The sequence below is a fragment of the Hippoglossus hippoglossus genome, chromosome 8 (assembly GCF_009819705.1).
Source record: "Hippoglossus hippoglossus isolate fHipHip1 chromosome 8, fHipHip1.pri, whole genome shotgun sequence".
In the NCBI taxonomy this organism is placed as follows: Eukaryota; Metazoa; Chordata; class Actinopteri; order Pleuronectiformes; family Pleuronectidae; genus Hippoglossus; species Hippoglossus hippoglossus.
In genome coordinates, this window is record NC_047158.1 from 14,996,597 (window position 1) to 15,017,092 (window position 20,496).

At 41.9% G+C, this 20,496-nt stretch overlaps 1 protein-coding gene across 6 annotated transcripts in view; it reads left to right on the forward strand.

Moving 5' to 3' along the window:
• Positions 1–20,496, forward strand: part of cep112 (centrosomal protein 112) — a 96,441-nt gene that overhangs the window by 4,623 nt on the left and 71,322 nt on the right. For 5 of the 6 annotated variants that reach the window (XM_034593779.1, XM_034593783.1, XM_034593780.1 and 2 more), the window contains 8 exons: positions 2,266–2,350; positions 4,570–4,647; positions 7,554–7,601; positions 7,694–7,768; positions 15,109–15,195; positions 18,851–18,950; positions 19,385–19,503; positions 19,942–20,085. In XM_034593779.1, coding sequence (XP_034449670.1) covers positions 2,266–2,350; positions 4,570–4,647; positions 7,554–7,601; positions 7,694–7,768; positions 15,109–15,195; positions 18,851–18,950; positions 19,385–19,503; positions 19,942–20,085 — 736 coding nt within the window. The remainder of the gene's footprint in view (positions 1–2,265; positions 2,351–4,569; positions 4,648–7,553; positions 7,602–7,693; positions 7,769–15,108; positions 15,196–18,850; positions 18,951–19,384; positions 19,504–19,941; positions 20,086–20,496) is intronic. The other variant, XM_034593781.1, reaches the window with a different exon arrangement.

Below are 20,496 nucleotides of genomic sequence, written 5' to 3' on the forward strand. Positions count from 1 at the left end.
ACACCCTGATAAAGACGTGAGGGGGAAATGACATGTGTGGTTGGTTTTGACATGTTAACTTGGTAATCAGCTCTGTGAGGGTCAGGTTCACTGCTAAAGTGTAGTTGAAGAGCATGTAGTTCTTTCTTTATCTCTGTATTTGGCTCTACTCTCCATCTTCTTTGGTCTCTTTAAGGCCCCTTTTCTGTTCTTATCTTCCTCTTGTCTCTCTCTGACTTCTGCTTTCAATCTGTGTTTTCAGCCACATATGAAGACTTTAACCCACCCCCTTTCAACTCCCCCTCCCCTGTTTTTTTTCTCTCTGGGTAAGTGTGACAATAACAGTGCACTTGCTGGAGTCAGCCGTTGAAGTTGCTGTAAATGCCTCTAGTCTCTCCCGTATAGGCCAGCATGTTTCCACTGATCTCACAGCCTCCGGGTGCTGTGGGGTTGTGTTGGAGGGTGTGCAGGGGCAGGGGGATGTTTGTGTCCCAAGGTCAGACTGCTTTCCTGAGATTGCCCGAGGCTGAGACCTGGGCCCTCTGGCTATGCACCTGGAGGTCAAGCTTGGGTATGGATGTCAGGACGCTTTAATCAGCCAAGCTACAGCTTCTGAGGCTCGACATGGTGTTCTCATCTTTGTGTGTGTGTTCATGTGTGTGTTCGTGTGTGTGTGTGCGTGCACGCTCGTGCAAGCGCCTGTGTGCGGCTCTGGCCAGACTTGCCACTGCTTTGATCTCTGGGCCTCAGACTCCAGACACATCTGATTCAATTATCCTCATCCACCTGTTGACTTAGAGGCCCAAGATTGTGAAGCTTGGCCCCCCTGTCCAGGTTTCACAGCTGCATGTGTTTGTGCATGCAGGTGTGTGTGTGTGCCTGTGTGTGCATGCGTGCACAAACCCACTACTATGTGATTTGCAAGTTTTGATTTTAATTAGTTATAGATAAGTGAAAACAATCAGTATTTTCCTGTGATCATTTTTTAATCTAAGTTGTTTACAGACATCTGAGCTGATGTATAGTGACTGTTGCCACCCTCACATTGTAATTGGTGTGAAAAAACAAGTTTAATGGGTCGCAGGTTAATACATACATTTTAACCGTTTAAAACAACATGGGGCATGTTACTGAGAGACTTCCACAACCTGACATGTACAGAAGCAAAATGTGATTGTTACATTATTATAAAGGGCTGCAGAACTCTGTGCAGCTTCAAGAGTGGACATTGTAAGTCAGGCAGTGCACAGCATGTTAATCATTGAATTAAACATGAACAAATCAACCAGGTTCAAGAAGATCCTGGCTCTCAATAAGAATCTAAAGCACAAAAAACATGCGGACAGTTCAAAGTTACAATGAAAGTAACAGCTTACACAAAAAACTCTTCTAATAAAAGGTCTCAGAGATTAACCTATTTGAAGTGAATAAAGAATAAACCTTTGTAAACAGAGACAGGTTGCACATAATGCTGTGTGCTACATTCAGAGGCAGTCATCACACACTTGAAATGAAATGACAACAAATTTGGGAAATTTGTGTTAGATGAGACAAATCACTCAGGTGGCTCCTGCGGGTATCTGCTTGCACAGATAATTTCCTGAACTTTATTCAGCAGAAACCCCACAACGTCAGTGCTTTCCTTCATGAGATAAATGAAAATTCTTATAAATTAAATTACACGGGACGACAAAAAAGTACGCCTATAGGCTCCCGAACTGAACGTAATGTGATGTCTTCATTAAAAGACTGATTTCTTTCTTCATTGTTGTCGTACATCTTTCTGTCGTCATCATCTGCTTTATTTAATTAGCATTAGTGGGTCATTAGTGCCTTGTGTGTCTGCTCGTAATGAGACTGCCGTGTGTGTGTTAGAGAGAGAACAGGGAAAGTGAAGTGTGAATGAGAAATGTGTGTTTGTGTATGTTTGCCTACGAATATAAGCAGTTCCCTTGTTAGGCAGCTTGTTAAAACCATGATGGACATAATGAGGGACAATGAGATGAGTTGAACTATTATAAAAAGATTGAACAAGCCATACACTGGTGCCATGTGGGCTGCACATGGAAACAGGCAGATGTATAGCTGCCACGTTTATTGTTCAGATGGGATGAAATGCAGACCACAAACCATGCAACCGATGCCAGATGTTGATCTGTGCAAATAGCAAGGCACTCTGCCTACGCAAGCACATTCATATGCAAACAAAGAGACAAGAGTAGACTCTAGAGACACACACACACACACATACTGTAGGATGACCTCTTATTGCTTTATCTCTTCCAGGAGAATGCTGTATGAGGAGAAGATCCCATCACAACCCATGGCCTCCAGTCCAATCAAACAGTCGCCAAGACATGACGCCAGAAGGGTTAGTTCATCACTTCCTTTGCATACTTGTCTAGAGATTCATCAAGTAGGTTTTAGTTTTTTGATGTTATTAGATTGCTGCAAGGTAGCCGTAATGACACATTGGAATATTAAAAGCAACCTGCTGATACCTGCAAATAAAAACAGTAGCCACAAAGTTCTGCTTTCTTCTGTAATGCCGACCAATTTGGAAATTCCTGGTCTAGTTTCCCCATGAAGTCAGAGGAAATTCCCAGAACTCATCAGTTGCATGTTCAAGGAACAAAAATAGCTAATGATTGTGATTACAACACAATGTTTCAGTAACACATCAACTGCCAGTTTATTAGGTACACCGAGCTAAAACTGATGTAATCAAACATTACAGCGCAGCAAAAAAATCATCCTTCTTTTTATGAGTGTTATAATGTTCACATTTTGTTGAAGCTGATTTAGAGAGGTGTCGAGAACAATATAGCCATGAAATTATATAATCTCCTGTCAGTGTGACCATAAGGTCGATTAATCAACTCTCCAAAAAACATTATAATAACCTTAACTCTGCATTTTCACTCATCAATGTTTAAATATACACAAAATTTGGTGTCAAATATTACATTTTTGGGGGGATGTGTTTGTTGACTTGATATTAAATATTTATGGCTACAGAAAGTGGCAAATTCCATGGTTTACAAATCTGCACTGAAATATGTGACATGTTTAACCAGCAGAGCCCTGTCCACTTCAAATCCTCAAGAACACAGAAAAAACAGCTCAAACAGTGGATCAACCAAAACTATAGCATGTTCATGTGGGGCCACATCTCGACACAGTAAGAATCTGGCTGAGAAATGTATGTTCAGGGACTTTAATGTGTTTTTTCATATCAAAGATGGTGGTTGAATCTACTCTGTGCATTAGATAGTACATTTCTCATGGACATAGACACATAGTGGCTAATTTATTAGGCATCTGTACTATTTCAATCCAATCCAACAGCCCTGCCAACTCATCGATCTGTACAGAGCCCATTATGTTCTGTGTTTTGTTGGGATTTTTAGTATAAAGGTGGTGGTTTACTGGACTGCATATTATTGCGTGGTGTTTCTCATACACTGCCCCCTTATGTATGCAACTGGAAGCAACAACTTCTCTCAATATCACGCAGTCCAGTACAACACCACCTCTATACACCTCAGTTACAGATTTACAACAACGTCACCAAAATCAGAACATCATGAACTCTGTAAAGACTTGGCAGGGCTGCTGGATTGGATCGTATTAGATAATACAGGTGTCTGATAAAGTAGGCATGTGTTTTCATTGTCAGAACTGCTTCTACATCTGTGACTAAAAGCATTTGAGGTCATTCATTTTCAAATGTTTGCTGTGATAGAGACTGTGACACGCAGCTTTGAACAGCCGCATACTTCGCATTCCAAGATATTGAAATGAAACGTTTACTGTGTTTGTTAGAGAGTGAGGCTCCGGGACCTTAATGCCTATTTAATCAGATGGGGGCATTCAATCCTGAGCCTTTCCACTCAGCCATTCCCTGTATCGGTGCGGTTCCACTGAGGAACACCCAAGGTCCACACTCCACCAGATCCTAATCAAATTCAACAACATCTCTCCTTTCCGTATCGCTCGCTCAACTTTATTAGATATTTCCCCCCCATCTCCAACCTCTCTGCCCAACTTCGACTTGGGTAAACTGACCTTATATCAACAGAACCCCTGGAAGCATTCGTATCGTACTGTATAAACAAATCCGGAGGCCCGTTGTAAATGAAAGGGCCGGGGGAAAACAATAATGACAAGCGCTGTATCTGCGTATGACCCTCTTGTGGAATTTACTGCGTGACGGAAATGATGTGGAACTGCCAAACATCTGGAGTGCTGCATGTGAGAGGGAGGGGAGTGGAGGAGCAAAGGGTGGAGAAATGGAGATAACGAGGGAGTCGAGCGCTCTTTGTATGGGAGGAGAACACATGTGGGTGTATGTATATTTGTAAGCTTTTGAAGAGCCTTTTTGTCGTTGCCAAGAGAGGAATTATATTTTGTCAAAATAATAACCTCCATCACTGTCTGTTGTTCTCTCCCTCAGGCCAAAATGCCAGTCAAAGCACCGTCAGACATATTTTTAAATTCCCTCCTCTAATTTCTATCACCCCTCCATTTGCTTCCATTTTGTTTCTGCTGCTTTACACATTCTTTTCCTCCCCACTTTTTCCTCCTCAGGTGGATGGGGGTCTGAAAGCGGAAATGTCTCCCGATGACAGTGACCTGGAGGCTCGTCTCAACAGCTGGAACCTGGGGGTGAGTCCAGGGGCATGCCTTGAGCTTCTTGGTTAAATACAGCTGTCAACACGCTGCAGCTCATCTACAGTGACGGTGACTGAATGCCTGAGCTCACCTGTAAATCAAATCAATAGTGCATTGATGCTGAGTTAGCTGTATTGCTTACACACTGAACACAGGGGGAAAATATCCTTTTTCACCTATGTCCTCTTGAAACCACTTCCCTTAGGCAGCTCAGTGCTATTGTAGGACGTGAGGGTTGGATGATGAGGGGTTGTGTAAACTGAGAATTTGAAGATGCATCTGTCTGGAGTGCACCGGGCCAGGGCTCGATAAGCACTGTGCCCTCATGTCTTTTATTCTCTTATATATTCGCTATCTCCTCACCCGCATGACCCAGAGTCTCTCTTTTTCTCTTTCGTTTCTTGTCACCTCAGTCATTCCCCCCACATTCTTACACACATATTCTTTTATTTCTTTATTTTTACAGAGCAGCTCCTCTCTTTCGGCTTTTCCGACTCTTTCTCCGTTTCTCTCTGTTCTGCCATTCTCCATTTCTCTGTCCATCCAGCTTCTCTCTGACTCTCATCGTTGCTCTCCCTTTCAAGACGAGGGTAATCTGAGGTCTCCATCAGCAGACGTGAAGCCGTGCACTGCTCCGCTTTGCACTCCTCTGTGTTGAGACGCTGATAAGATGCATTGCTTGGCAACGCTCCCCAAGCCTGCATCTTTCAAATCAACAGATGTTCCTTCACACAACCACACAAACTCTCTCTCACACACACACAAACCCCCTTCAAGTTTACAGAAGTTTTCATTAGAGCACTACTTCAAAGCGCCCATCTCCTGCAAATTTCAGCACAACCGAGCGTCGCTCTGTCTAGCACATCTTTAGCTTTGCTTTAGATGTTCGGCTGCAGTCTGTACCAGTTTGTTCATCTCACCTCTAATGTAAGACGGTGTCAGCAGGAGGTCGTACTGGACAATAAACAGCAGATTGCCTGAGACTCAGATAAGAGTTCCTTTAAGATACACAAAACCCGAGTCAGCTGGACTACCACTGGCTTCATCCTTTTATTTAATCTATTAAATCATTTTAATGTGTTGGAGTCAGTAGAATTAGGCGCAGTATACACTGACCTGCCTGTAAAGAAGAAAAAAAACAACATTCAGACAAGGAAAACATTGCATAAAATCTTGACCTATTTCTTCATATCAACTTCAATTTAATGCTAGTCCCCTCCACTTGGCCATCCATTGTCTGTGGTTAGATGGGTGTGCTTACTGCTTGCTCAACACTAGTCCGAAACTAGGAAGTCATCAATCACAGCTCGTTTGTTTGGCTGGAGAGTCCGGCCTTGTGATGTGGAGTGTTGTTGCTCTTCTGCGTACATCCATCCATCCACGTCAGGCTCCAATGACACAGGATGCTGAGCCAGCTGTGAGACTGGACAAACAAGAGCGCGCATGTGTGTGTATGTCTGTGTGGGCATGCAGCAAATGAACAGACAGACACACATAGGGGCATGGGCATACACGGGTGCCCAAGTTTAGTCTCACACTGTGCCAGCATTACACCACAGCATTTAGTCTACATGTCTTCCTTACCCTGTGGGCTGTGCTCAATCAAATCTGATGACTGGCTGTCTGTGGGTATAAAAATAAATCCCATTCTTGTTTGCAGCCTGGGCACTAGTTGAGAAGGATATTGATTGATTCATCCCTTGGTAAATATGGATTTTTTATTTTAGCCAGCGCCAAATTTAAGTAGCGATTCATCACACAACATGGCATCCACTACTGATGCTGCTCTGCACTGACTGTGTTCAGTGGTCTGTTCTTGTGCACACGTCTTTCTGTGTATATGCGCTTGACAGAAAATCTGACTGTACTGAAGTCTTCCTTTGTTGAGGGCTTACAGTATGTGGGCTAGTGCTATGTCTGGCCTGTTTGCAGCTATATCACACAGTCAGGAGGCGGACCTACTTTCACCTGTCACTGGCTTACCCTGAAGCAACAGATTGTGACCGTAACTATTTTCCTCCTGAGCTCTTCTTTCAGGTTCTCTTCTCTCATCTTCCATTCATTCAGGATTAGCTTCGTGTGGGATGTGCCACCTCACAACATTATTTTATTCTTTTTTTTACCTCCATTGAATGAGTTCCACTCTCCTCCCCCCTCCTCCACTTCTACCTCATTCTCCTCCTTGTTCCCCCATGTTGAAGATATTTGCAGCAGATCTGTTGCTGGGCGTCGTCATTGCTGTCAGCTCTCCTGTTTGAAAGGTCGTGATCCTGCCGTTAGTTGGCAGCCCCTACAGACAGCCCCAGTGCATAAGAGAGACTGTGATACTTTTTTCACAAAAAAAGTAATGGGGTCATAAACACATTTCAAATAGTGGAAGGAAAATAGAGTTTTTTTTTTTTTTTTCAGTTTAGTCACAGTGAGTGAGCTGTATTGATGTAATGCTGTAGAGTCAATTGAACCGTGACCCTTTTACTTTCAGGTGGTTTAGCGCTCGCTCTCTTTTCCATCTTTTGTGTTTCATATTATAATCAAAGCACATGCCGTGTCAGTGTTTGGCAAGGATGTGTACACATTTGTCTCCATCTGATGGTAAACGGACCGGCGATAGCTTACAGATTAGTGGTCGCGAGTGTTGACAAAAGGACTGTGTCAGGACAGCAAAGAGGGGCTGAGAGCGGAAACAGAGACAGCCACACACACACAATGCATAGAAGTATCCTGACCCTGTCTGTCTTTCTACACAGACGAGAGTTGACAGAAGAGAATCATGCCACAGCCCTGGGCTTCCCACTTTGTTTATGGCAAACTGGGGGTGGAGGTTAGATTCTGGTGGTAGTAAGGCTTTGTTAGGAGCGGAAGACGAGAGAGGTCTAATGTTTTTCTGTTGACTCTTCCAGATTGAAAACCCCAGGTATTTGCGAGAGAAGCCCGTTCCCTTGTCTCCGGTAAGTTGTCAGGGGCTCCCTCGAGGTTTATGTTTGTCTTTGAACTTTACAATCACCCTGTCCACTAATCTCTTTCCCCTTTATCTCTGTAGATTTTCAAGTCAAGCTTTGGGAGGAACAGCACTTTGGCTGAAGATCAGGGCCCACAGCTTGTTCAGAGCAAGGAGGTATGCACCAAAGACCTCTTAGCAAACCCCAACTGTACCTGAAACTGCTTTGTGTGATAAATATCAAAATTCTTTTATAATTCTGATACCATCTCCCTGATTATCCAAAGGCAGTGCATGATATTTAAGCGCCTGCCCTTTATATCCATTCCAGTAAGCCTAGATTCCTGATACTCACTATTTAGCGGGGTGTCCCCTGGGTTTCTGGGGGGCTTAGGCCCTGTGGTGGTGGTTATGTGGGGGAGGGGGGGAATACATTTTCTCATTATAGACTGTATATAAAAAAACACAATAGAGACATTAGCAAGAAGAAAAATGAAACAATATGTTCACTGATGAAGTCGGTGCTATGGCCTCTAGTTATTCTTCACATGTCTGTGAGTAATCACACTGCGTGCCTCAGAATAAAACACTGGTAAAACAAGTTTTTGTATTATGTTAATATATATAGTATTATAGTGAATTTGAATTGCATTTCTCTCACCCTCCCATAGTGATATGACGATGGAAACCACATTTGGCTGCTTATATAGTCTTTCTTTGAATGAGTGTCTGTAGACAGCTAACTTTCTCAGTGTCCACCAGTCTGCTGACTGAGTTACTGTATCGAGTCGATTCTTTTCACATCATTGTATTCTCTGACATTTAACATGTTTCACACTTCAGTCTTTGTGAGCTCATCATCTGTGACAAACTGAAGTATTGGCTGTTTGACATATTTTCTCTGCAAATACATTGGCAGATGTTACCGCAGCCTTTGAACACTTTAAAGGTTGAGTAACTCTGAAAGAGTCACTGTCAACACCACTCAGACCAGGTTTTAACACCCATCCTGAGTGATCTGATCACAAGTGGTCTGCGTACAGATCCGCATGCACCCTAATGCATTCTCAGTGCGTACTTGGGTCCGATCACTCATACCACATTCGGAGGTGGTGTGCGATGCATGTGGCCACATTCTTTTTGCTGTGTGAATGTAAATGCGTCTTGGGCCACATGGGAAAGACTGTCTGCTCAGCTGATGTCCTCTGACATGCTACAGTTTCACAATGAATCAAAGGTATTTTTAGGCTTCTCAGTGTCCCATACTTTAATTTGTCGCCACCACCCCAATATCAACACTGAGCACCACATAACGATTGATACACTTTCCGACAATGGACACATCGGTAAACTCATACTGGCTAAAAACAACAGAATCTTCACGCACACAAATTATGTATATTCTTTGCACATAGAGCAGGGCAGTGAGATCCGATTACATGAGACATATTCAAGATGCATTTTAATGCCAGGTCTGAACAGACGTACTTCGAGCTGGACACTAGTGTTCGGATCTCTCAGGGCAGATGGTGGCCGTAGATGGACATACAGACTTGTTAGCCTCGCAACATTAAGTCTACAAACAATCCATAATAAATCACTTATTTAATATTATTGTTACATGGGTACTTGCTCCAAGTCCTGAAGTATATGACAACCGTCATTTTTAAAATTTAATTGTAAGAAATAATGTATTGTCTCATACTAGGGCCAATACAGTGTCCTCTCTCTACAGAGTGGTCGAGAACTCTCAACATAGTTTTCCTTTCATTCAGTTGCACCCACGTCTTATAATGGTAGGAAAAACCTTGGTATTCAGTACACACAGTTTGTCTACGGAAGCAAGTGTTGAACACATAGTGGTTGAAGATCTCTTGCTTTATGGCAGTGGACACCCCACATGTACATACTTCCTCGTGCAAAGTTTGCATTGTTGAAATGGCAAACGCAGGCATTCCTTTTAGAAGACAAAAATAATGCCAGCTCCCAGTGATGACAGTTTTTTCCTTATGTGGAATTAAGCTGAAAATCCCACTCTGAAAGTATGCTTTGAAGTCCCCTCTGCACCTCCCCGCCTTTCTGAACCACCACTCATTCCCCCCACCATCCGCCTTTACTTGCACTGTTAAATATAAAACTGAGCATGACTTGGCTGTAATAGCCGTGGCTTTTCATGTCTGCTTGGGGAAAGCACTCCAGTCAGTTACATCAGCTTCACCGGGAGAGGGCAGAAAATGAAGGCAGAAAGAAGGGGAAAGGAAGAGAAACACACGGACGTGATGGACAAGAACAGTCGTCCTTATAGGCCTGTCAAAGCAAAGCTCAGTTTTTGACTGCTGAAAGAGGATTTGCATGCGTGGACACACACTCTACACATCCACCCAGTCGGGTTGTCTACCTGTGGGCTGAGGCTGAATCAAGCATAACCAATACGAAAACATTAAAACAACGTCCCATGCTGTTTGATCCTTCCTCAGACTCACTGGCTTGATACAGCTGTGTGTGGTGGGAATATAAATTTATCACATCTCAGAAGTTTATTAGTTACACCAGTGCAATCTTTAGTAATGCAACCCGATTGAATATCCCTGGAATAAATAGTATTGTGTAGCTTATATTGTTCAGTATATGTTAATATCGAGTTCCTGGTTCGAATCCCGGTTTGGACCAGTCTTTCTATGTGGAGTTTGCATGTTCTCTCCATGTTTGTGTGGGTTTTCTCTAGGTACTCTGGCCCACTCCCACCGTACAAAGACATGTAGATCTGAGGTTGTTTAATTGCATACTCTTAATTGACAGTAGGTGTGAATGTGAGAGTAAATGGTTGTTTGTCTCTGTGTCTTGACCCTGCACTATGCCAGCAACCTGTCTAGGATGTACACCGCCCCTCGCCCAGTGTCAGCTGGGGTTGGTTCCTGCTCCCAGTGCAACCCTCAGAGGATAAACGCTATAGATAATGGATGGATGGATGTATTGAGTCAGAGAATTGCTGAATAAACTCCAACATGAAATATTGTTACATTGATGTGCATATATTTCCCCTCATGTTTTTAAGATTTGTGTATTTGATTTGCATTGACTGTATAGCTGGCCTTGAACCAGAGCTTAATTCTTAGTATGGAAGCTGTAGGAAACTGTACTGGCATGTCATTTCCACTGAGGCCACAATACTCTCAGTATGGGCACCAGTTCAGGAAAGTCACATCGAAACATTGGGAGGGACACATTGGGAAATGAGAGGAAATTGTGCAGAACTGGTGTTTTTTCTCCAGGGTGCTTATATTTGTGCAATTTGCCCACTGGTGCCAGTCTCTTGCACTTCTGCTGTAGTCTAACTCTTATAGAGGTTTTTAATAGAATGGAACCAGAGCAATAGAAATAGAATGTGTGTTAAAAATAAAATGAGTGGACTTTTTACTGAAAGATACTGTATCATAGGAATGAAGAACCCTTTTCATATCAGGACAACACACATCACACTGGCCTCTCCTAATGTAATGGCTGGCATTGCTTGTCTTTGGTGAGGTGTCTGACGTCAGATGGTAGTGATATGATGTTACTTATTATTCTAGTGAGTTTTTATCATTTCAGATGCCCTCAGTGATCATGTGTCTTGCGTCACCATTAGCAATTAATAGAGTGTTAAATGGATTTCTGGAACCCTGAACCCCACAGGATACAGCTGTGACCACACACACACCCACACACAGTATTTTTCTGCAGAAGTGATCCAAGTCATCAGTCCCACCTTAACCATATCATCCTCAATAGCCACATTAAGCTTTCCAATAGAGCCATCAAAGACTTGTCCATCCCTGGTATTGCGTGGCTGTCTAGGTCCAGTCTAGGAAATCACAGTGACATCACTTCCCTCTAATCCCCAAAGCCTAGTTGAAAATTTACCCAGGTTTAAAGTGTTATACAGGCCACATGTCATTAAGCCGGCGGTGGCTTAACGAGCATCTCAGCTTTCACACCAAGCACATCCTCACGCAAAGCTACCGACTGCCCTGATACGAATGCTGACTGCTCTTTTCCTATGGAAAAATGAGTGGCAGCTGAGAAACTTCACCACTAGCTGCCATTGCTTTGAGTCACTTAGCTCATACAGGGTGTTTGCATATGGGTGAGTTGTGGAAAATGTCTCGCGGGAGCAGCAAAGTCCCGCTAATCCTTTAGCACACCCTAGCACGGCTGAGCGTTATGAGGGCTGGGTCTTTATTTGGAAATTCAATTAAATAGAGACTGATGACTCAGGCTTAGCCATAGGCCCGAGTCATGAGCTTATTAAAGATACTGACAGACTGATGAAATATATGTATTTATATGTACCTGCTTGGTGCCTGGCCTGAGGGGTTGTTGGCAGCAGGCGTTGCAGGGTAAATGAATGTGTTAAAGTAGAGCAGTCACACTCTAATGATCACAAGCCCCTGACTGGGGATCAGACCCTCTGCTCGCCGATACCATAATGATTCAGTCTCTTTAATTTGTGGATCCTTTGGGATGAAGCTTGAGCCTTCAGCCTGTGATTTAGAGGGCCACAGCCTTTCTTATCTGATCGCTTTTCAAAGCTAAAACAAGAGCAGGCTAGCGAGCCTTAGTAGTTTTAAGGGCTAGTTCTGTAGTTTGGTGTGCAAGATGGTGCTTCAGGCTGGGAGACACAAGGGACCAACAGTGTTCTATAATGATAGTTAGCATTTCAAGTATTTCTGTCTTCTCTCCTTAATTTTTATGTTCTTAATGTTATTATTTGAGCGACTAATGACCTTTTTACTTTGTTTAGAACTACCCTTATCTGAAACTTGCCATGATTCAAATTTATCCAAAGTCTTGATCCAGCCTCACTATATGTGCAGACTACAGTAAATTAACCTGTCATCAGAGAATGGAAATGGAATGTAGCTGTTCCTTAGTAGATAGCAGAGTGCCAACTATCCTGGAGCATCTGTGTTTACTGAGGATGAAAGATGCAGACATTGTACATCTCAGGCAAGACAAAGGAGATTCACAGACGCAACCTTGCATTACGCAGCCCAAACAGTTAGCAGACGATTTGTGAACACAGCTCCCCGAGGAAAAAGGCCTTGACCCCGTGCTGGCTTTGAGAGCAGAAAAAACAACTGTTTCCGTCTTCTCGCATTCCCTCTGTCATACCCCCCCCCCCCACTCCTTCCAACCCTCACATCTTTTCAAGAGTGAAGTGTCAAAAAACTTGGCATCTTACAGCACTCGCTACGACTCAGAAGAAGAGAAGAGGGAAAAAAGCTGTACCACCCAGTTAGGCTGATTGAAGACATCTCAGAAGCCTTAGGTGTACGACATTCCTCCTCCTCCTTTCTTCACTGACGCCTTTTATAAACAAGTTTCAAACGCCCCTGATCTAGTTTGACAAACTTTCTCCAAAGAGCATTTGAAGAAAGGATGAGAAAATGACACCCACACATGTTTTTGTTTTTTTTCAGGTGCCTGCAGAATCAGGGCTCCACTTATTCTGCTTTTCAATCGGTGCAGCATCTCCCTCTGCCTATCTTTCACACGCTTGCTTTAGCTTTTTCCTTTCTACTCCGACAGGTCTCCTGTGGACCCCTCAAATTCATACGAAATGGCAGTGATTTAAGAAAAAAGACAATGAATAAAGCGACAAAATATTTAACAGACCTTTTGTCAAGGATGCGGCATCTAAATGTACCTCAAGTGTAATAATGAGGAGCGGCATCTAGGCGCCAGTTTGTTTTTTGTTGACAAACGCATTTAAAAATCACAATGGGCTTCAAAGATACCACCAATTCACTCCCATAGCATGCATACACATTGTTTTTCCTCAACGTCTAGGATAATGTTGATGTCTTAATTATACTAAGTCAATATTTATACTTCAATCATACTGTAATTAAATTATATTTTTATTTGGTCTATTATCACAGTTGCTTTTCTTTGATTCATACCGAGAGACGGTCTAATGTGGTTTGACTGTGCCAAGTGAAGTCGTGGGAATTTTCTACTTAATTGTTTTGATGACGAGAACAAACAAGAGCTAGCCTCGGGACGTTGTTAACCGCTGACATGTTCACACACACACAACCACACTTTCAAAGGAAGAGCATTGTCACCGTGCTCCAGGGTTGATTAACACACCAGAACAGACAGTGACTAAACGTGAGTTGTGACATCAAAGCAAATGGCCAGTTATCTTTCCGTCAAAGGTTCTCTTTGTATTTCCATGTGTTGTGTGGTTGTGAGGAGAAACATTTCGTGCGTGATTCGTCGCAAACAAGCTAGAAAAACTAGCTTGAAGAAGATGACGAAATATGTGTATTTGGAAGCAAATGGGATTTTTTTTTTGCAAAACTAGAATGGCACTCTGAGTTAATACCTCGGCCAAGGCCCAACATTCCATTTGAATTCAATCAAGCACCACCAAATTGTACACACTATCTCTTTCCTGATACCTACCGCATCCTTCCAAGTTTTGTGGTAATCCATCCACTAGTTTTAGTTATAATTCTCCTCATGAACAGACTGACAAACAAACAAACGCAGATGAAAATATATCCTCCTTGGTGGAGGTAATGAATAGAAATAATTGTATTACAAAATATTGTGTATAATTTTCTTAACGTCTTCGTCATCTAACAATTAGAACAATTTTTTAAACTCATTCGGTTTTATTGTCTCTATGCAGACAAGTGCATTCATGCAAAGTGATTGCCGCACAAGGCCAGGCCACATTTGTGAGTAATATTGTGTTGCCAAAGATGTGATAATTATTTTCCAGTAATCACTAATGACTCATTTTGTACAAAAAAAAGACCGTAGACAATGAAAAATGGATTGTAATTATCTTGGTCAATTACTGAATTTGATGAATAGGTCATTAGGGTTTTTTATTTGACTAGCACTGGGAAGCCCTCTGGCTGAAGGAGATCTGTTCCAACATGCACACGACGGCACTGAACATTTGATCCTCTGAAAAGACTGTGTTGAAATCAAAACAGCCACTCTCTCCGTGTTTAACTGCTGTGTGTATGCAGGAGTACAAGCACACAAACACACAGGCTTTCACTTTGTTGTTCTTACCATAGGGTGACTGAAGAATGTATCACACAAACACACACGAGGTAGATACATCTCAGCTTCACACTGGTTTTTTAAGCTGTGTGCATTGATAAATGTTTTTAAATGTTAATGTGGTTTATTTCATCATCAGCTGCATTCCTGTGGAAGACGGGACAGAGTGTATCTACTCTCATCTTGATTTATGTTATCTCTGTTATCCTGTCACTCTAAATGATGATGGGTTGTTTGTGTTTTTCCAAAGCACATCTCGAAAGAGTTGGGACACAAATCTCAACGTAGAACTTTCTAGAACAGCATTTGTTGCTTGTACTTAACACGTGTTTTTTGCTTAGCAACTTAATTTTATAGTTGGGAGGGGGGGTGGCAAACTGAATCTCCAGAGAGTTAAAAGTGGTTCATAGTGTTACACACATGACATTTGGTATTCTGTGTGTTTCCAGATTGAGATGAAGATCAAAGTGCTGGAGTCCAAGCACCAGGAGGAGAAACTGAAGATGCAGCAGAGACACGATGCAGATGTTGAGAAAGTAAGAATCCAAACTGAAAGCTGGTGGATTCTCTGCCAGCAACAACTACCACTGTGAACATTTCACAACCAATATGTGATTTCTGGCCGTAGTTAGTGTAGACTTGACTGTGAACAGGCATGGATTGTTGTTGTTGTTGTTACGTGTTAGCGATTTTGAAATTTAGCAATCCCCCCATCACAACATGTTTTCAGACATGAACTCTGGAAAATTGGCTCTGGATATTTCCCAGTGTTTGTCCCACATGTGAATAACGCAGCAGAGAATTTATGCTCAACAGGCATGTTGACAACAATAACAACAGGAACATTAACGGTACATTCAGGCAAAGGGAGGCAACTGGGTAGAGCTTGCAGGAGGCAGGACATGACGTATAATTTCTGCTGCAAAAATCACATTTAAGTTTACGGCACATCAACACTAGTGTCATCTTCTTAGGTATTTGTATTTTTTTTTTTTCAGTTTGCATCTACAGTCAGAGTCTGTAAGGGAAGGGCGTAGTCTGACCATGGCGGAATCCAATTCTGGACAATTACTGCTTTTCTTTGGTTGCATTTGGCAATCTCATCAGGCAACTATAATTTCAAATGTAAATCCAAAGAAGGCTGTGCCCAGTAGGATGTCCGCTGTATGCTGATAATGAGTCTTTATAGTTACTGGTTTATATTGAGGTATAAAACATAAAATGAGCTGTAAATTATTCTATTTTATTTATTCTTCAACAGCTGGACAGGCAGAGCTGTTAACGTGAGTCTAGAGCTCATGAAATCTAGTTAACCTGTGCCACAATGCCCATCGTTGTCTCTTGATCCCATTTGGTGGTTAATGAAAAGGAAAAGCACAGAGTCTCTCCTCTCATCGCCCCATCCCACAAATAATCATCTCTTCAAAGCTCTTTGTCGGCTGTTGGGAATAACAGTAAAGCTGGTTTATTTCACGCTATGTGCCTATCAGTTAGGCTGCAGATCAAGCACCTGGGATCTGTCACATCCTCGCTATGACTTTCCTTTGCTGCATCAGAAGCTTTTAATAAATAAGAAAAAAAAAACTCTCAAATTTTCTTTCCACTTTCAGATGCCCATGGCTTCTTTGTGTTTGACAAGAGACAGGATGACAGCTAGCTCGCTCTCCCTTCGTCTTTCTTTAATTACATACAGATTGCGAGTTATGTCCAACTTAATTTCCTCAGAATTTTACCCAGTATTCCCTGTAATGGCTTCAAAGTGGAGTGATTCTGGGGTGCACTCTAACGAGTATGATGGAAGGTGAGAAAGCAAAGAGTTAGTTTTAATTAGTCTCCTTATGAATAATGTAGAGGCTGCTAAAAGGCTACTGGTCATTGTCCCCCTGCTTGAAATGGAGAGGGTAATGAGGGACCAGGCGGGTGTTCTAAGCTAATGGTTGTGGATCAGTAGTATGTGCATTTCTGAAACATAACCTCAGGTGAAGAAACACATCTTTATGTTAATTTTCTCAACAGGCAAGTGATCTGAGATTAACTGCAGACCTCAAGGTACACAAGGGAACATCAGAGGCTTTTTGTTGTGATTTTATTCCATTTGTGTTGTGGATTTTTACCTCTGCCAAGGAGGTTATGTTTTTGTTAGTTACTTAGCAGAACTGCGCAAAAACTACTGTACAGATTAACATGAAACTTGGAAGAACCCATTAAATGTTGGTGCGGTGAGATTGGGTGTTTTTCAACAATGTCGTTGACTTCTCAGAGAATAATTCATGGATCTAGATGAAACAAAATCAGTCATGTTTTGGTGGAGTGAAATTTAGAGTGTGTGGAATTTGGTGCAGATCCAAATAAAAATCCTGATCTGGTGAACTTAAATGTGGTTTCATGAGGGGACTGTTGGGTCTCTGCAGAGACATGTGCTCTCTGAGTGCCCCTCTAGTTTTGTCTGTTTTTCTGCATGTACAGAAAGTAAACTTATGTTCTAACCCCAGATTTTGTAGGTGTGTTTACTCTTCCAGTTCAGTTCTCTTTACTCTATTAACTGGTGTTAATGGTTAAAGCCACGGACAACCAGACTGAACTCCCACTGCATTAGGCTTATAAAAGCCTGAAATGGGCACAGTAAAAGCTGTCATTTCCCACCGTCTAGTGCACTCTCCCCGGACGTGACTCTGTGTCATTTCCTCACTTGGTGGACCCCTAAAAAGACAACACACTCTCTGGGGTGGTGAAATGGAAGAAATTGGGTTTTCCCTAAATGTCCTGTGAACTTTACTCCAGCCGGCCCATCCTGCTTTCATCTCCCCTATCTCACTCACACAGAGGATGACAGGCTTGGTCACTAAGTGCACTTGGGTAAAACAAAATGCGGGAGAGATAAAGTCTTCCAAGGGTCAGTTCCTGACAGAAGAATAATCACTCTTACTTTCTGCCATTTCAGCCAGAAAATTGTAGCATCAAGTCTGTTTATCCTGTCTGGCTAATTGGATGGGATACATCAATACCTTTATCAGATATGGTTAAAAATAGGCTGAGATTAACATTTTAAGTAGATGATTTCATTCCAGTGTGAGGGTGGAATTCAGTTATGTGAAACTAGGACAGTTGATTGCACATAGTCTTAACGTACATGTGATTCTGGATTAGACTAGTATTTTACAAGAAACTAGAAAGAAACCCACCCTTGTTACCTGTCAGAAAATATGCTTTCTGCCACACTGAGCACAAAGATACGATAAAATATGATACGATAAGATAAGATACATAATAATATAATAATATAAAAACACAAGTTAAGTTCAAAAATAGTGTAATGCGGAGAAAGACAAAATACTTAACAAATACAGGTAAGATAAGTTACAAAATGTAAAAATATAAAAGGATTAACTTCAAGCTAAATAGCGAACTAAAATAGGAATATAAAAAGAATATAGGAAATTACTTATGAGAAGCAAGTATTGCAGAATGAACGTGATATTGCACAACACATCCTTCGACCAATCGCTTAGACCAGTTAAACGTTATACATGTATTGCATATGTGCATTATACAGTTGAGCCAGGACATCATCTTCCTCGACGTGGAGAGTGCTAAACTGTCCTTCTCTACTGGAGCTCCAACTCTCCATGGTCTAATTTATCTAATTACACACAGATGGCAGCAGCAAGCAGATGCAGTCGCCTCATCGCGCCTTAGCACAGGTGGTTCACTCAGTCATCATTTCACTCAGTTAGCTCGTCTTCTCTATAGGATTAGATATGCATGAGGAAGCTGACATCTTGTCGGGTCATGCAGCGAATTAAGCATTGTAAATGTTCCATGTGCTCATGAATAACCCAATCTTAAATTTTATGACTCAAGATAAACTAGAATACATAATTGAGGAGATAATAAAAAATACAAAATCTGCATGTTGTGTTCGCGTTATGTTTACGTGCTAGTAGATTTTCTTCCTGCCTTGTTAGCTCATCGCTGCAGTGCACAGAGTGACCGCAGACTTTGTACAGAAAACAGGTCAATTGATAGTTTTTGGTTAATAGCTTTGATAGGTTCTCGTGGAATTGACACTTGACACTGACACTTAAATAAGAACCATCATAATGTATACATGATAGTCATTTTCTAGTAGTAAAAAAGCTGTATCTTCTCCAGTATGTCTAAAGAAATCGCTCCCCCTCACTCTCTCTTTAGATCCTGAACCGAAAGAATGGTGAGATTGAGGAGATGAAGAGCCTGTACCGGGCCAAGCAGAAGGAATCAGAAGAGATGATCCATAAGCTGGAGAAGAAAGGTGAGAGGTTGCAAGAAAGGCAGGGTTAACTGGAAGGATGTTTATACTAGTGTCTCTGAACACTCAGAGCAAAAAGCCCCAAAAGCTGCAATTCCAGAGACTGAACTGGTGTAGAGTGACGTTCTCCAGCTGTGCTGCTCAATCCAAAAATGTAATCGCATAATGTGTGCCTTTTTTCTTCCTCCTGCCTTTTCCTCCTCTTCAATCCTCCACCTGTCTCAGAAAAAAATTTGATGAGAACCATATGAACTTGGCAAAGACAAGCGCTACTGGCCATTTGATAAGAGCAATATCTTTATTGAGACTGATTTACTGACAGCGCTACAATGAGCACAAGTATATGTTTGTGTGTATGTGTGTGTCCATCTGTGTACATACCCTGAGGCAGGGCCTGACTGCTCTGTGTGCATGTATGTTTGTGTGCGTTCCCACAGTTCAAAGTGTGCTGCGGGAATCCCAGGTCATCTGCGAGAGCAAAGAGAAGCAGATTGCTGAGCTGAAGAAGATGTCGGATCAGAGCACCGACTCCCTGAAAAACGAGTGGGAGAAGAAGGTACGAGGAAAAGTGGAAGGGCTTGGATATTCTGCAGCCCTGAGCTAAAGGAAGACTGTTTGATAGCATGAGACTAGCAGACTTCACTGCAAGCAGCCAGGCCCTACTGTACTGTTAGAAAAAAATCCTGATTCTTTCATGCTGTGCTTAAGTTAGTGTTTTTTTTTTTATTTGTTTTTTTTTGTGCTGAAATATTAATGCTCTCTGTCCTGGGTAAATTGTGTTTTTACTAGCATATCATGCTATTGCTGTTCAATAAGATCCTAATGAAATTTCCACTCTCTTTGAGGTCAGTTAGGGTGTCATGAGCAACCGTGTGGAACAATTTTTTACAAATGTAATAGAAAAATATACATAGACACATAATGGTGTTTAATCCCTTTGAATGGAGGAGAAGAGAGGGAATCTGTGACTGATAGTTATTCTATGCTCCTGCAGCTGCATGCTGCTGTGACAGAGCTGGAGCAGGAGAAGTTTGAGCTGCAGAAGAAACACACTGGGAGCATCCAGGAGCTGCTGGAGGACACCAACCACAGACTGGCTAAGATGGAGGCAGAGTATAACGCCCGGTCACAGGCCACTGTGAGTACAGCATCAGTGTGTGTTTATTTTCAGTGGTGGAATGTTAAAAAAAGTTACTCAAGTACTGTGCTTATTGTAGTTTAGAGGCACTTGCATTAAAAATTGAGTATTTGTATTGATATTGTATGAATTTCTATAACCTAATAGTGTGGTTTCTGATACTCTTTCATTACTATGCAATCAAGCACTTAAAAGTCCCTATGATGGTTTCATGTAAATAATAAATACATAAAAAACTTCAGCTTATTTTAGATTAAAATTAGATATTTAATACATTTTTTTCCCCTTCACATTATTTAAGTGTTACTTGTTTTATTTTAACTTTACTTGGACGTCATTTGACATGATTTCACCTCGACTGAAATCTGGGTGATGACACGGGTCGTTTAGCTCTAAGAATTAAACATCCAT